The 18,609-nt window shown below is 39.6% G+C and overlaps 1 protein-coding gene and 1 pseudogene across 1 annotated transcript; one reads left to right on the top strand and one right to left on the bottom strand.

Moving 5' to 3' along the window:
* Window positions 1-20: 20 nt before the first annotated feature.
* Window positions 21-7,109, bottom strand: LOC141816149 (putative germin-like protein 2-2; annotated as a pseudogene).
* Window positions 7,110-16,010: 8,901 nt separating this feature from the next.
* Window positions 16,011-18,056, top strand: LOC141826216 (putative ethylene response sensor 1). The gene is made up of 2 exons (XM_074713464.1): window positions 16,011-16,688; window positions 18,018-18,056. Exons 1-2 carry the CDS (start codon window positions 16,041-16,043, stop codon window positions 18,054-18,056), a joined length of 687 nt encoding a protein of 228 aa, XP_074569565.1. The 5' UTR covers window positions 16,011-16,040.
* The last annotated feature ends 553 nt before the right edge of the window (window positions 18,057-18,609 follow it).

Below are 18,609 nucleotides of genomic sequence, written 5' to 3'. Positions count from 1 at the left end.
TCCTATTCTCAAACAATAAAGCAATACAATTAATTTCCAACGTACAGTGACAACGATGAATGCATGCAGATAATTAATTAGCAGTTAAGCGAGTGAGAGAGGGTTTAATTTGTTGAGAAAGTGGAAGTTGCTAGTTGTTGTTGTCCGTCCATTGTTGAGCTTGGAGCCAGTCAACGAGGCGTTTGTCCACCTGAAAATCTTTGGCGAGCACATCATCGGAAATGGGCGGCGTCGATCCGAACACAGCCTTGGCGATGGTAATGACGCCCGGGTTTTGACTGCTGAGACCGGCGAGCGCAACCGCATTGCATTTGCCCGTGTTAAGTTGGAAGTGGATGAGGCCTTCGGGGAACACAAAGACGTCGCCCTTCTTCAAATTCTTCGTGAAGAGGCGGTTGGTTTGGCCGATGTTGGACGTCACAAAGCCCACGTAGAGCTCTCCTTCTAACACGACTAGGATCTCCGTTGCGCGAGGGTGGGTGTGAGGAGGGTTGAGCCCATTAGGCGCGTAGTCAATCCGAGCCAAGGAGATGCCGAGGGTGTTCAGCCCGGGGATCCTATTCACGTTGACGGCGGTGACGTTGGAGCCGACATTATTGTTGTTGGTGTTGCCGGGCTGGTCGAGGCCAGAAGTGGAGAAGTCGTCGGCTGTGACGTCGTTCATGTTCTTGCATACGGCGCCATTGACGAACACTGCAAAAAGGTAATTAAGGTCCGATTGGTAAACATATGCATGCGTACGTGCTGGAAATGAAAGCGCTTGCTTGTTGGCGGGGGAGGAGGAGTAAAGTTATGCTATGCACCTTTGGGGTTGTCATCGTCATCGGCGACGCAGAAGTCCTGAAGGGGACTAGGATCTGAAGCCAATACAGCGTGAGCGGCAGCCAAGGCGAGGAGTGCGACGAGGAGCAGTTTAACAGCCATGTCTTTGTTTAATTGTATCACTGAGCTGAGCTAGCAATTCTGGTGGTGAATGCAATGCAATGCATTCATAGGTTTATATAGAGAAGAAGTAGGCTTCAAAGTTGAAGCGTTCTTCCCTGCTCTGCTCTGATTTCATTTGGTACCGTGCGTGAGAATAGAGATGAAGTGGTAAACATTCTCAGTCTTCACCTGCCCCTCAATCATCAGAATAACTTCTTGCTTTTAATTATCTTATTACTAATTAAAAGTTTTCGCCTGAGACTTTGGCCATGACGCGCTCTACCAAATACAAGACACAAAGCCAATTAATTGACTTAGTCCTCCACGTCCTTTATATTAGTTTACTTGGCCAACGTAGAAGCAAATTAGAATGGGCAATGCAATGCAATTAAAAGCAAGAATTGTCTAATTTGCTTAGTTGACTTAGTCCTCCCGTGCCTTCGTCGGCCGACTCCTCTTCGTAGTTCCATTCTTTTGTTCTATTTATGTTTGGACAGAAATACTTCTGTTCCATGTCTTCCCTCTTCAATTTCTTTCAATTTCTGGTAAATTATGTCAATTGTCAATTTTTCTTTGAAAGGTAAACTATCGGAGTGAGAGGCAGTATAGAAAAGAGAAGGAGCGAATGTAATGACTCCTACAAAATCATGGTAGAACCGAGTTAAATGCATTGGCAGCTGTATGCAGAGGGTCAGTTAATCTGAATCTGACATTTCCCAACAATGGAAGGAAATCAGGGTAATGATGATCTATATACTCCTGAAGTAGCAGATGATCGAAAGCCAAAATTTGGGATGGAATTCACATCAATAGAGGAGGCATTTGCTTTTTACAACCAATATGCAAGAGAAGCCGGATTTAGTGCAAGGATGAATAATAGCAAGAAAGATAAGGTGACTAATGAAGTAGTTTGGAAAGCATTTGTATGCTATAAACAAGGACATACTGATGATCAACGGAATAAACAGACAAAAGGTGAAGGTGATCAACAAAGAAAGGAAAGACAACGTGGCGAAGTTAGAACTGGATGTAAGTCAATGATTTCAATTGTAAAGAACCAAACTGGATGTAATTGGAGGGTCGCTAAGTTTGTGGAAAGTCATAATCATCCACTCTCAACTCCCTCAAAGGTCCATTTATTACGCTCACATCGTAGTGTTTCAGCAGCAAAAAAGAAATTGACACAACAGTTTTCAGAGGCCAATGTGCCAACTTGTCAACAAATGCGAATATTGGAGATAGAGTATGGAGGGCCTGAGTTAGTTGGTTGCAAGAAAAAGGTATTGATGCCGAAACACTAATTGAGCTATTTGCATGTGAAAAAGAGAAGAATTCTGGGTTTTTCTATGAATATGAGACTGATTCAGATAAAAAATTTAATAGATATTTTTGGGCAGACCATATCTCAAGAAGGGCATATAGTGTATTTGGTGATGTAGTTGTATTTGATACAACATATAACACAAATAAATATGGTTTGATATTTGCACCATTTGTAGGAGTTAATCATCATCATCAAACAATTATATTTGGTTGCGGGTTTTTAAGTGATGAGAAAGCTGATTCTTTTGTTTGGCTACTTAAAACGTTCATTGAAGCCATGCCTAATGGTGCACCTAAAGTTATCGTCACAGATCAAGATCCTGCTATGACAAAGGCCATTGCACAAGTTTTTCCTCAGACAATCCATCGAATTTAGTGTTTATAAAAATTACTAATCTGCATGTATGTTCATGAATCACTACAAGAATATTCAATATTAGTGATGGAATTTTCTATCTCTAATCGGTTGCTAAACGTTGTTAGCGACCGATTAGTGATGGAATTTTCTCATCTTGAAAAATTTGATTGCAGACGTCATTTAGCGACGGAATTAAATTTTCATCGCTAAATAGTGACGGACATTTAATATCCGTCGCTAATTTAACATGGAATATTAAATAGTCGTCACTATTATTAGTAACGGAATTAAATTTCCATCACTAAATTTAGCGACGGATATTAATATTCATCTCTAATTAGCGATAGAAATTTAATTACATTACTAAGACCGTAAACGGAATATACTGTTCTGTCCCTGATCTAGCAATGGATGTTTAATTTCGTTGCTAAAGTTAGCGACAGAATTGAACTTCCGTCGCTAATTAGCGATGAAATATTAAAAATTTCGTCACTAATATCTTTTTATTTTCACATCATCTATCAATTTTCATATATTCCCTGTTTACATTAACAACTATAACCATAAACCATCATAAACGATAGTTTTGACAATACATACACTTCACGACCAATCACAATACACTTCACAACAATACAATTACATACACTTCACAACAATACAATTACACTTCAATAAACAACAGTACAATCACAAACCTAACAATGTATTAACTACCAAGATACAATAAGTTAACCAATCCAACAACTTAACAAATTCAATATCTTAAACCAATCCAATCACGATACAAGTTAAATCAATCCAATAACAATAAAGTTAAACTAATCCAATTACATTACACCAATTTAACCAATCACGATACTACAAGTTAATCAATCGAACAACTTAACAAATTCAACATCTTAAACCAATCCAATCACGATACAAGTTACACCAATCCAATCACGATACAAGTTAAACCAATCCAATCATGATATAACAACTTAACCAATCACGATATAATAAATTAACTAATCTAAAAAGTTAAACTAATCACAATCACAATACAATCACAACATATCAAATATAACAAATGAATCCACTCAATATCTCAAGTTAAACTAATCAAATCACGATACAATCACAAATATTAAATATCTCAATACAATTAGTGAATACCAAATATCTAAATACAATCATAACATATCAAATGTCTCAATACAATCACAACCTATGAAATATTTAAAATATCCAACTAGCAGTATCGAATCCTACAAAAAATATAATAAAATGGGTTATTAATAAAACTATCACGTTCTGAGAGATGGTTGTCCGAAAAATTTTGACAGTATCTCCCCTGTAATAATTTAACTTTTCCTGAATACATTTCAACATAGGACCCACACGGCCTCAACCACATACTACAAGTATATACACTATCAAATTACAAGAATAAAGACCCACACGACCACTCACTAATACAACACATGCATGAAAAAAATACCACAACAACAAACCAACGAGGTACAACCGCAGCAACAACTGACATCAAACTCCACCAGATTATGAAAATGGAAACTACACGAGCAGAATCAAGACAACGATAAAATTCATGTATACAAACACAAGTTCCAAAAGCCACACATCAAAACATAATCCAGAACCTCACAAAGAAAATCAAACTTATACGGTGAGATAGGGGCAGTCCGGCAGAACTCCAAGCTTTAAGTCAACATCCTTATCTGCTACCTGAGGAGACAGAAAAATCTCAAGGTCTAGGTGGTGAGTATAAAATACTCAGTGGTACTAAATAAAAGTGCACAACATAAAAATATAAACATGGATATCAAAGATAACAGTCTCAATATGATACTTAAGGAACAAGGTCAACATACTACGTACAACTAACAGGTATCATATAATACGCGAATAAGGTATGTCATGTCGCACAAATGCAACAATCATATAACAACAAGTGCAACAACCACAATCATATGTAACAACAAGTGCAACGACCACAATCGTATATCAACAAGTACAACAACCACAATCGTATATTAACAAGTGCAACAACCATCACTGTTGTACACAACCACCAACAAATGCATGTACATATGATATGCATGGTCACCGTCTGCACTTGTCACTTCCAGATACTCATCCAGTGTAGTGAACTGGGGCGCACGACAGAAAAACTGTTATGATATTACAATGCACAGTTCAACAATGCTCTCACCCACACAGGCAGTGAGAGTTAACAACAACAGCATGCTAGGATGCTATGATGCACAGTTCAACAATGCTCTCACCCACACAGGCAATGAGAGTCAACAACAACAACATATTATGATGTCATGATGCACAGTTCAATAGATAACTACTACATCTACCAAGATCTACACAACATCAATCAACCAAGTCATCACAGATCAATAATAAATTAGGAGACTGTATTGATAGCAAATAGATTATATCAAGGTCAATAGCAAATATCAAGCAATGAATGCAATAAGGATAGCAACAGGATAATTAACAACGGATAATAAATCATGCACTACAATTAAGACCTGTATTGATCAAGCACAAGAGTACCCACCTGATTAACGCACGTGGAAATACAAAAAAACTCCCAATTAACTCCTCCGTGTATATATATATATATATATATATATATATATATATATATATATATATATATATATAGCAGGGTCAAGATCCTCACAACCAAGCACAATGAAGCTCTCTAGGAGTGGCTTGACCTTCTCCTTTTTCGAATCCACCAAATCTTTCTATCCTGTTTGCCAACGAAAACAGCTCCAACCATTAAGCCTCCAATGGTACCAGCAACTACTGCCGATCGGAAAAAGGACTCAAATCTTTTTCAGTTCTCCGAGATGCTTCGGGTCATGGTAGGCAACGACAAGGTCGTACAAGGTAGGAGGGTTAAGACAGATGCCCACAACTTCCTTAAACATACCCTCTCGGGTGAGGGCGAGAAGGACAACAAGGCTCGAAGGAGGAGTCACCACGGGAGGCGGGTTGTCACCTATCGGGGAAGGGGGACGGTGGTTGTATGGTGGTGGAGGGCGTTGGTGCTGATTTTGCGGTGGCCAGTGATTAGGGTTTCTATGGTCCTATGGAAAGGTACGAGGCCAGAAGAATGGGGCGATGGCGGCGGACTCATGGTCGCAGAGAGTGGTGATCGGGCAGCAATCCAAGGATGGCGTCACGCGATTGGCTGAGTCGGGATCACGTCTCACGTGATCGGCGATGATAGGATCTCTGGTCCGGCGACTCCCTCGCGCAAGCGAGAAGCCTGGACCGGCGACGCACAGGCTAGGCCGTTGGGCGTCTTCTCCACACGGCGGGCGACGGAGGATCACGACAAGCGGCGGCAGGGTTGATGGCAAGGGTCGAGGCAATCACGGGGGAAGGGAGACGCGGTGCGGCGATGGGGTTGATGGCGAGGGTCAGGGTGAGAGTCACACGGGGAGGGAGAGGGGAAGGCAGCGGCGGCAAAACGCACGGGCTGGGATGAACAACAATCCCGATTCATGTTATGACGAAGAATCACATTAACTTTTAAACGGGATTAGGGTTTGGGCTAAACCAGCTTAAAACCTAGGGTGTGCTATAACAATTGAACCTATTACTGTAGTGAACCGGGTTCAACACAAAATCAGTTGGTTCACTAATCAAACGAACTCAGATTTGATCCAAACTAGTTTTGTTTAATTTGTCTTTCCAAGACGAAGCTCCTAATCTTTTCTGTTTTATCAAAACCCCTTCCATCACGAACCAAACCAAGTTGGTTCAAAATCAAATCGTTTGGTTCACTAACCAAACAATTTCTGATTTGATCTAAATCAGTTTCGTTCATTTCGTCTTCACAAGACGAGTTCCATTCTCCCCCACTAGTAAAATTTCTGGTATTCTACATTCTCTCCAACTAATAAAAATTTGATCTTCAAATTTTCTATCTACGTACCATAACACAGACATACCATATCAATTCAGATTATACTTCGAATGACCGATCTCTCATTTTGTTGTGCCTCCGCTCTGGTCGTAGCATCAACCTATCCGAATTCCTCACTGGGCGACTGTAGCTGAATGGGATACAGTCTGCCTCCGCTCTAGCTGAAACTGACTCTGAGATACTGATGTCGACTGATGAATATACTGATGTACGAGGCCATAATAAAATCAAATATGACATAATAACACAACTACTATAAATTTCTAAGTAATGAACAAAATATACTAGATATTTTACTTACAACTGTTTGGAGAGCTCATGTCGTTGTCTGTCCCATCTCGCAATCTAGACCGAATCAACCAAAATACTACGAAAAATTCAAAAGAAACAACAACAAATCCAACAGAACTAAATATGGACCTTACAACCTACAACTCAACCAACCATGTTCTAATGCCATAAAATTGGCATCAGAGAAATAAAAAATATCTAACAATAAATCCATAAGAACTTAAAAAGGACTTCACAACCTCGCTCTGATACCATAAAATTGGTATCAAATAAACCATAAATGTAAAATCCTAAAAGAATCAAACTTGCTCTGATATTATAAAATTGTCACGTCCCGAGAGACGGCTGCCCGAAAAATTTCAACAGCATCTCCCTTGTAACAATTCAACTTTTCCTGAATACATTTCAACGTAGGGCCCACACGGCCTCAACCACATACTACAAGTATATACACTATCAAACTACAAGAATAAAGACCCACATGGCCACTCACTAGTACAACACATGCATGAAAAAAATACCACAACAACAAACCAACGAGGTACAACCGCAGCAACAATTGACATCAAACTCCACTAGACTATGAAAATAGAAACTGTGCGAGCGGAATCAAGAAAATGATAAAATTCATGTATACGAACACAATTTCTGAAAGCCACACATCAAAACATAATCCAGAACCTCACAAAGAAAATCAAACTCCTGCGGTGAGATGGGGGTAGTCTGGTAGAACTCCAAGCTTCAAGTCAACAACCTTAGCTACTAATTGAGGAGACAGAAAAATCTCAGGGTCTGGGTGGTGAGTATAAAATAATCAGTGAGTACTAGATAGAAGTGCACAATATAAAAATATAAACATAGATATCAAAGGTATACAACCTCAATATGATACTTAAGGAACAAGATCAACATATTATGTATAACTAACAGGTATCATACAATACGCGAATAAGGTATGTCTTGTCACACAAATGCAACAATCATATAACAACAAGTGCAACAACCATAATCATATGTAACAACAAATGCAACGACCATAATCGTAGATCAACAAGTGCAACAACCACAATCGTATATCAATAAGTGCAACAACCATCAATGCAGTACACAACCACTAACAAATGCATATACATATGATATGCATGGTCACCGTCTGCACTCGTCACTCCTAGACACCTACCTAGTGCAGTGAACTGGGGCGCATGATAGGAAAACTATACACTCTCCAATAACAAACCACTACTAATCAAGTGGGGAACAGTAGTATTCCAGGAGAGCTAGTTAGCTAGTCTTGGTAGCACTCACACATGCAGTGCTATAATGCTCTCACCCACATAGGCAGTGAGAGTCAACAACAGTATGTTATGATGCTATGATGCACAGCTCAATAATACTCTAACCCACACAGGCAGTGAGAGTCAACAACAATATGTTATGATGCTATGATGCACAGTTCAACAATGCTCTCACCCACACAGGCAGTGAGAGTCAACGTAACAACATATTATGATGTTATGATGCACAGTTCAACAGATAACTACTGCATCTACCAAGATCTACACAACATCAATAACCAAGTCATCACAGATCAACAATAAATAAGAAGACTGTACTGATAGCAAATAGATTATATCAAGGTCAACAGCAAATATCAAGCAACGAATGCAATAAGGATAGCAACAGAATAATTAACAACGGATAATAAATAATATACTACAATTAAGACCTGTATTGACCAAGCACAGGAGTATCCACCTGATTGACGCACGTCAAAGAACTCCCAATAAACTCCTCCATATATATATATATATATATATATATATATATATATATATATATATAGAAGGGTCAAGATCCTCATAACCAAGCACAATGAAGCTCTCCAGGAGCGGCCTGACCTTCTCCTTCACCAAATCTTTCTGTCCTATTTGCCAGCGAAAACAACTCCAACCATCAAGCCTCCAATGGCACCAGCAACTGCTGCCGATCGAAACCTTGTAACACCCGGATTAATTTCCTCTATTTTAGGATTTTTAATTAGATTTAAAATTAAATAAAGTCCTTTAGTTAAATGATAGAAGGGAGTTTGATAAAATAAAAGGGGTGAAAAGATTCGTCTTTGCAAGACGAATCCAACAAAATTTGTTTGGGTCAATTTGGAAGTCGTTTGATGGCCGAACCAAGCGAACCAAAATTTAATCCGGTTCGATTTGAGAAATTTGACCCGGTTTAAACGGAAATTCTTACTCCCAAATTTAGGAGTACTGTGCACTCCTTTTTATTTCCGCCCGCCGCTTCCTCTCCGCGCGACCCGCGCCCCCACCGAGCCGCGTCAGCCGCGCGGACTGCGTCCGCCGCCGCCCGCTTCCGCCGGCGGAAACCTCGGAACGAACCGAGGAAGGAGGCTTTAAAAAGCCAGCCGGGTAAACCCTAGCCACCAGCTGCCTCCTCCTGTTCTCCGCCGCCCTCCTCTGTCGTTGCCCTTCTTCAGCCCGACGGCGCCGCCTCTGCAGGGAGACGCCGCCCGAACCGCCCTCTGCCGGAAGCACACCGACGCCGCCGTCTCCCCTCTTCTTCCTCTTCCACCGAAGCAGCGCCGGCCTTTCTCCCTTGGGTTGCCACCGCCGCCTGCGACGCCCTCTGCTCAGCACCGTCGCCAGCTCGTCGATTGCCGCCAGCCGCGTGAAGACCAACTCGTCGCCAACCTCCCCTGTTCTTCTTCCTTCCCGAGAAGGCCGGAACCCTAGCTACCAGTGCCGCCTCTTTTCTTCCTCAGATCGTTGAGCGCCCTCCTTCACAGTTCACCGCCACCAACCGGAGCTAGCTTGATCTAGGATTTCCAATTGAGGTAAGTTGGTTAGAATCTAATTGAATTAGGTTGTACAAGCCGTAGGTTGTTGGTGGGGATTAAGTTTGGTATTTTAATATGTGATTAATCAATTGGAAAGGATGAAGTGATTATTTGATTGTTACCATTATTAGTTTAGGGTTAGGCTGATTAATTTAGATTAATAGTTAATTAAGGTTGGTAAAAGTAAGTAAATGATGTTTGATAAGTAATCTGATTAATTAGATTATGAATATGTTTAATTAACTGGTTAATCAGTTAATTAGTAAAGTTGTTAATCAGTTTAATTAGTAGGTAAATTAGCGAATGACTAGTAATTAATTGTTTAATAAGTTTAGTGATTAATTAGTTAATAACAAGTATATATATATATTTAGGTTAAGTTAGATAATTGATTTATAGTTGATTAATTAAGTTATTTGAGTTTAAATAATTAACAGATAATTAATCAGAGGATTTATTTATTCGGATTAACTCTTCCCCGGTTGAGTGATGAGATCAGGATAATTTCATGATTTTTGGTTAAGTTATAATTATGGTTTTTACTAGGCCGCGCAGAAGGTGCTAGAACACTTCGAAGAAGATCTACAAATTCATAAACCTTAGCGTTAAAACCTAGTGAGCAGACAAGGTAAGTACATCTCTCACCTGCAGTATGAGTTGCTCCGTTGTTTTCTTTATTGTTTCCACGATATGATTTGATAGAGCATGCATAAAGTATTATTTCCATGACATTATGTTAAGTTAAAGCATGTGTAAATTGTTTCTTTCCAAATTGCATGATATAAGAAGTATAAGAAATGTATTTTACTTTTAAGAGGCGGGTATCGGGCCAAAGGTTCGCCCATAATGAATTCCGGGCCAAAGGTTCGCCCATAAGGAAAGGAATTCCAGGCCAAAGGTCGCCTGATAAGATAAGTCCTCTGGTAGCATTCGGTGGCTAGCTACCCCGAGTTCTATCAGAGATGCGCGCATTGATACTCCGCCAGGGCCCATAAGTATGTTAAGTATGTTTAAGTATGTTTAATATAAGTTTTTCTTATTTCCTGTTTAATTACGAAAGAATGCATGAAATGATTTTCGTGGTTTTGTGAGATTAGGTATGTACTTACTAAGCGTTGCTTATAGTTTGCATTCCTCATATTGCAGATAAATAAAAGGAAAAGTTTTAGGAAAGAGGAGGCAGCTGGAAAGGTGTTCGATGTGTGGTGTTGGCGGAACCGCGGAATAAGATCAAGGATTAAGAATTAAATAAATGTTTATTTTATGTCCAAGAATTTATATTTATTTCTTTGCTTCCGCATGTTAAACAGAAAAGAATATTTTAAATTTAAGTAAAGGTTAAGGAAAGTTTAAAGTACGTAACGTCTCCCTATTAGTATAAGAAAGAGGGGGGATGTCAGGCGTCTTCTCCACGCGGCGGGCGGCGGTGGGGTTGATGGCGAGGGTCGGGGCTATTACAGGGGAAGGGAGATGTGGCGCGACGATGGGGTTGATGGCGAGGGTCGGGGCGAGAGTCGCACGGGGAGGGAGAGGGGAAGGCAGCAGCGGCAAAACGCATGGGTCGGGATGAACAGCAACAACGATTATGTTATAACGAGGAATCACAGTAACTTTTAAATGGGATTAGGGTTTGGGTTAAACTAGCTTAAAACCTAGGGTTTGCTGTAACAATTGAACCTAGCTATTACTGTAGCGAATCGGGTTCAACACAAAATCACTTGGCTCACTAACCAAACGAACTCCGATTTGATCCAAACTAGTTTTGTTCAATTCATCCTTCCAAGACGAAACTCCTCATCTTTTCTATTTTTGTCAAAACCCCTTCCATCGCGAACCAAACCAAGTTGGTTCAATTTGATTCAAAATCGAATCGTTTGGTTCACTAACCAAACAATCTCTAATTTGATCCAAATCAGTTTTGTTCATTTCGTCTTCGCAAGACGAGTTCCATTCTCCCCCACTAGCAAAATTTTTGATATTCTACAAAAACAAGGATTTCAATAAAGTTTGCCCAAAGTATTATTTTTCTGTAAAAAGGTGGAACTCGCCACTCCAGTGGCCCCACACGATCGATCCCACGATCATCTTTAAGGAGGTAAATCGAGAAACTGTAATTGGCCACGACAGAGGAGGGTATTGTCTCGGCTTCATCGGGATTCGAACTCTTATCCTCTTCTGTAAGTCTGCTCCTTCGTAACCAACTCAGCTATGCTTCGAGGGCTTGCTCAAAGTATTACTACCCCTACTTCAGATTGATCAATTAGAGGACTCTACTATTAAATATGATTTCATTTCAATGATGGACCTCTATTATGAGTATCATCAAATTCCCCTAGCCAAGACTAAGTAAGATAATGTTATAGTTTTATAATAGCTGATGGTACTTTCTGTTATGAGTTATGCCTTTCGACCTCAAGAATATAAAAGCCACATATTAGAGAGCCATAAACAAGGTCTTCAATTTTCAGATTGGACGCTTTGTGTATGCAATCAACGGTGAGGGTTGCCATCACCTCCCATGTTGATGTGATCCCTTTCCTTACAAATTAGTCAACACGACGAGACATAATACTGTAACACCCGTATTATTTTTCCCTATTTTAAGATTTTTAATTAGATTTAAAATTTCAATAAAGGTCCTATAGTTAAATGATAGAAGGGAGTTTGATAAAATAAAATAGGTGAAAAGATTCCTCTTGCAAAGACGAATCTAACAAAATTAGTTTGGGTCAATTCGGAAGTCGTTTGATGGCCGAACCAAGCGAACTAAAATTTAATCTGGTTCGGTTTAAGAAATTAGACCCGATTTAATCGGGATTTCTTAATCCCAAATTTAGGAGTACTATGCACTCCTCTTTTATTTGGCCGCCGCTTCCTCTCCGCGCGACCCGCACCCGACTTCCGCGAGCCACGTCCGCCCGCCGCCGCCCGATTCTGCCGGCGAAGAACTCCGGAACGGACCGAGGGAGAGAGCTATAAGAGGAGGCCAAGATCCCTAAATCTAGGGTGCGTGGAGCGCCCGCAGCCCCACCGCCGCTTCCTCTGTTTCTGATCACCGACGAGGCTCAGCGCCGCCGTGAGCCAGCTGCCGCGTGGAGAAGACCGCCGACCCGCCGCCACCACCAAGCGCTCCCCTGACCGCCGTTGACGCCGTTCGTGGAAGAGGAGCAGCCGACGCCGACGCTGTCTGCCCTGTTGGTGGAGAAGACCAAGATTGATTAATTAACTAGATTAATTAATTAAGGTAAGTTAATTAAAAGGTTAATTAGGTTAATTAATTAAGATCATTAGCTAATTAGGGTTAGTTTAAAGTGATTAGATAATATGTGATAAATAATCTGATTAATTAAGATGATTAATATATTAATCAGATAATTAAGTAGGTAATTAAAGGTTATTTGATTAATGAAATAGGATAATTTGTTAATCAATCATTAATGATTAGTTTAGTGATTAATTAGTATACATTTAAGGGAATTGGTTAAATCATGGATTAATAATTGATTAATTAAGTATTTTGATATAAATAATTAATGGATAATTAATGGAAGGATTAGATTAGGTTAATGATTTCGGTTAAGCTGTAGTTATGATTTTTGCTAGGTCGTGCGAAGAAGGCGCTAGAGCACCTCGGAGAAAGTCTTTGATTTCACAAACCTTAGCATTAAAAACCTAGTGAGCAGACAAGGTAAGTACATCTCTCACCTGCAGTATGAGTTGCTCCGTTGTTTTCTTTATTCTGTCCATAGTATGTAGAGCATGCATAAAGTATTATTTCTATGACATCATTTTATGTTAAAGCATGTGTAAATTGTTTCTTTCCAAATTGCATGATATAAGAAGTATAAGAAAAGTATTTTACTTTAGACAGGCGGGTATCGGGCGCAAGGCCCACGGGCACAAGGCCCATAAGAAAAGGAATTCTGGGCACAAGGCTCACAAAGAATTCTGGGCACAAGGCCCATAAGAAAAGGAATTCTGGGCACAAGGCCCACAAAGAATTCTGGGCACAAGGCCCACAAGAAATTTAAGTGATACCTCGCTGGGCCCAAAGAAGGATGTTTATTTATTTTCACTTATATATAATATAAGTTTTTCCCATGTCATTTCCAGCATTTCTTTCATATAATAGCATCAGTTATTACGAAGTTTTCTATGGTTTTTGTGAGTTAGATGATGTACTTACTAAGTGTTGCTTATAGTTTGCATTCCTCATATTGCAGATAAATAAAAGGAAAAGTTTTAGGAAAGAGGAGGCAGCTGGAAAGGTGTTTGATGTGTGGTGTCGACGGAACCGCGGAATAAGATCAAGAAATTAAATAAATATTTATTTTATGTCTAAAAAGTTATTTATTTCTTTTGCTTCCGCATGTTAAACAGAAAAAGAAAAGTTATTTGAGTTATTTTATTTAATAAGTAAAAGTTAAGGAAAGTTTAAAGTACGTAACGTCTCCCTATTAGTATAAGAAAGAGGGGGGCGTTACAAATACTTTGATTGGTTGATTGGATGGACAAGGTTGTGTTCCCCAAAATTGCTGACATCATCCATGGTTTAACTCTTGTCTCCCTGGCCATTAATGCTTGCACTCTATCTCTAGTGCTAATCATGACAATTAGAGCGACGATTACCATGCAAGAAGTGAATCATGACTAGATGAACTTCACTTAAGCATTGAAGGAGTTTTATTGGCCTTCGTCGACACCCTCTCACCTGTGTTACCATGCAAGAAGCGAACATCAAAGCAGCCAACTTTGCTTGTCAAAACAGTGCATCGTTGACACTCAAAAGGGTGTTGTTGAGTAACTATTAATTGTGACCTACATTGTTGTAACATTGATGCATCATCGATTAGAGCCACCCAACTATCACAAATTAGGGCCACCTAACTAGGCTGACTAACATGCTAGATCAGAGCCAGTTGGTTTATATATTCACTACAAGAAAATCGGTCTTTAACAACACTCAAAAGACATCGGTTTTATGACAAAACCGATGTCTTTTACTTTTTTACAACGGTTTTAAGAAAAACCGATGTCTTTGAGAGGTTGATGGGAGACTACGACAACGATTTTTGGAGGATACAACAACGGTTTCAAAACTGTTGTCTTATGTCCGCCTACAACAACAGTTTTTGAAGACTACGACAACAGTTTGAAAACCGTTGTCTATTTACGATTTCAACAACGGTTTTGGAAGCTATAACAACAATTTAAAACCGATGTCTATTTGCGCTTTCAACAACGGTTTTGAAAGCTATAATAACAATTTAAAACCGTTGTATATTTTGGTGTTTTCTTTCCCTCTCTCCCTCCAAATATTTCTTCCACTACACGCTTCCAAAACCCCTAAACCCGCGCTTCCAACACTACACCCGGACTTAACCCTAGACACGTCCGCCGCGTCTTCAACCATCCCCCTCAACTCAACTCCACAGAAGACCTTCGTTCGGGACATCTCCGCCGCTTCAACGACACCGCCGCGTCTTCAACCACCCCTCCCCTTCTCAACCGACGTTCGGGAGATCTCCGCCGCTTCGCTTCCTCCGGACCTTCGTCTCCACTTCCACCGCCGCTAAGCTTCCTCCGCAACCTTCGGCTCCACTTCCACACATCCCCTCCTATCTCTTCGAGTGGCCCACCTCCCCTCCGCAACCGCCGCTAAGCTTCTTTCGCCTTCGTCAGCGCCGTCGAGGTCTTCACCATCCCCTCCTATCTCTTCGAGTGGCCCAGCAACCCAGCAACCCAGGTGACCCGTCGGCAAGCCCTCTGTTTTCTCTACCTCGGCGCAACCCAGGTGATCCGTCTTCACCATCCCCTCCTATCTTTTCTCTGCCTTATGCGCCATTTTGGTTTGCTGTATGATTCCCCTCCTACATAAGAAACCTTTCAAAATTGCTTACTTTGATAAAGAACACTTAGGATAAGAACTTGAGTGAGTTTACAATACTGAGTGTTAATAAAAAATCTATACTCTATACCCTATCTTATTCTTGGTAATACTTTAAGATTAGCATAGTCAGTAATGAGATAGTCTTTTGATTCAATTTCAAGAGTCTCGACTTTGGAGCAGGTATATCATCCAAAATACAAAATTTTAAAGTCCTAACTGTTTTAGTTTTCTTTTCTCTCTTAGTAAGGGAGAACTAAAAAAAGTTATTTAAGAAAGAAAAATGATACCTAAATATCTCACAGCGTACATAATAATCACACTCTTTATCTGAAGACAAGCTGCATCATTTTTTTTTATGTTTCTTTCTTTGCAATTAGCTACCCTGATTAAATTTGCTTTTATATAATGTAGGCTAAAGGACATGCTTCATTGTGGTCATTAGGAAATGGAGGGTTGTGACTGCATTGAGCCACTATGGCCTGCTGATGAACTTCTGGTCAAATATCAGTATATATCAGACTTTTTCATTGCCCTTGCTTACTTCTCCATTCCTCTTGAGCTCATCTATTTCGTAAAGAAGTCTTCCTTCTTTCCCTATAGATGGGTTTTGATACAATTTGGTGCTTTCATTGTTCTTTGTGGGGCAACTCATTTAATTAATTTGTGGACATTTACCATGCACTCAAAAACTCTTGCCATTGTCATGACCATTGCAAAAATTTCGACTGTTGTAGTATCGTGTGCAACAACATTGATGCTTGTCCACATAATTCCTGATTTATTAAGTGTAAAAACAAGGGAATCATTTTTGAAAAATAAAGCGGAAGAGCTTGACAGGGAAATGGGCCTCATTAGGACTCAGGAAGAAACTGGAAGACATGTTCGTATGCTTACTCATGAAATCAGAAGTACACTTGACAGGGACACAATATTGAAGACTACTCTTGTTGAACTGGGGAGAACCTTGGGGTTGGAGGAATGTGCACTATGGATGCCATCAAGCAGTGGACATATATTAGATCTGTCCAAGTTGGAAGATCGAAGCCTTGAGCTGGAACTTGGAGCTTTTAATCTTCATTCTGTCTTCAGAGAGGTAATTAGACTCTCAAGCTTCTTTTCTTAAAACCATTTGCCCATCCTTGGCAAGTAGTAGCTCATATCTCCTCTACAGACCAAGTTCAAAGCATCCTTATGCAACTTGTCCCTTTAGACCATAGCTCTCCTCCTGAAATTCAGAGGCTTTTCAATGTTCTTTATAACAGCCATGATAACCCAAGTCTCCAAGGAACATTGCTTATCATCCCTTAATTATGATGGATTTGACATTGTTATTATAGCTAACTTTGTTCAACTGCATTCCTTGTCTCCTTGGGTCGATCTTCATGCTTACGATGCCATTAGTTTGCTTAATTCCCCCAACCCTAGATTGACATGTGGTATTAGGCCGCCCTAGTCCTCCCTTTAAAAATTTAGATTGTAAGTTTATTGTTGCGTACTGAGTAAAGAGCTATAAGCCATGACACTGCTTCTCTTTGGCTTTTTATAAGAACCTTTAATTTAATCAAAAATCAACTGAGCGAGAGTAACTGCAAAATCTATTGTGTTGGCCTGCCTTGTGAATTTGATAATACATGGCTCTAGTTACGATATGATGCCACGTTCTAGTTTATTCTCAATGATGTGACAGGCTTTTCTCTATCATTAGGTTAACTCAGTATTGCCTCTTGTTTTCCAATGAAATTGTATTTAGCACAGTGGTCGAGAAATGAGAATCATTCTCCTGCCGTTAAGTTGGTATAAACAAATGTTTTCAAAAACATATTTACAGAGATCTGTTTCAGAAAATACATATACCCTCCATATTTTAAAAAATGAAGTGAATTATGTTAATGATGCATAACATCATTAAGTTTATAACACAATGAATAAATTTTCATTTTGCATGTAATATTTCAAATCGATCAACTTATGAATCCGCATAAAAGATTTTCATTTATTGCACAACGTAACATATTAGTTCTTAGCCATAGATAACTCCATGTAAAAACCTCTTACATGGAAAGAATCTAAGTAATCCACATAATATAAAGCACACCAGATACAAATCTCTCACATGTTGGTTATTTTAAACATGTTTCTGACTCTTTTGCATGTCCTAATAGCAGTGTTTTAAGTGCCTTCACACTTCAGGAATGGTGATGAACACCTTGCACATGTCCATGGAGCATCGCTGCAAGTAACTTCACCTTTGCTGCCAACATTCTTATTTGCCTCTGCAGATGTTTGATGACCACACATTTATTATCCTTTTTTCTTACTTCCTGAGTTCCATGGATCCTTCTACAACTATATCTCCAAAATATTTCTCTCTACCTTGCATAGTAATTGTTAGCTTTGCCCCTTGAAACTCTATGTTTTTCAGTGGTTTGTTGATCAAAATGCTACAGCAGAGAAATATTGAAGCCGTACATTCACTCTAAGCAATTGTCTCATTGATTCAACAAAGCCATTACAACTAGCTCTCCACAAATTGATTAGCTGATGAAGAGTATGTCTAATTTTGATCCCACAACAATGGAAACTAAAATTAGAACTAGCTATTACAGCTTTCACATCAATACAGAAGGGCATCTCCTTGGATTTTTCTTGTAGGGTTTTTATAATGGATATTGGAACTTCAATTTTGTCAGTGGTATAGAAATCAGTGCATCATTGATTGGCTGTGGTTTGCAATACAAACAACCATGATAATACAATCATATGAATGATGGCCTAGTGGGTCAGTTCTTCCATTTGGATTGTCTTGTGTATAATTGTTTTATGCTGCAATGATCATTAGTAGAAGGCATGGTGGAACCAACAACACAGGCTCCACATCACCATTGAAGAAAGTGAGAAGTGATGCATTTGACTTAGTCTTGATTATATTAGGAGGGTTAGAATTCCTGAACCTACTAAGATATTAGAATTCGTTTGCAAATCATTTGAACCTTCGGAAAATCAGTTATTAGAAA

This window comes from Curcuma longa, chromosome 1 (assembly GCF_044706935.1).
Source record: "Curcuma longa cultivar G26 ecotype Majalengka, Jawa Barat chromosome 1, ITB_CL_G26_1.1, whole genome shotgun sequence".
In the NCBI taxonomy this organism is placed as follows: domain Eukaryota; kingdom Viridiplantae; phylum Streptophyta; class Magnoliopsida; order Zingiberales; family Zingiberaceae; genus Curcuma; species Curcuma longa.
Note: the sequence above shows the minus strand (reverse complement) of the source record. Positions and strands in the feature narration are given on the sequence as shown.

Excerpts from the sequence above, each read along its gene's own strand:
- LOC141826216 (XM_074713464.1), top strand. The coding sequence starts at position 16,041 with ATGGAGGGTTGTGACTGCATTGAGCCACTATGGCCTGCTGATGAACTT. Across the intron at positions 16,689-18,017 it reads TTCATTCTGTCTTCAGAGAG|TGGTTTGTTGATCAAAATGC; the intron begins GTAATTAGACTC and ends TATGTTTTTCAG.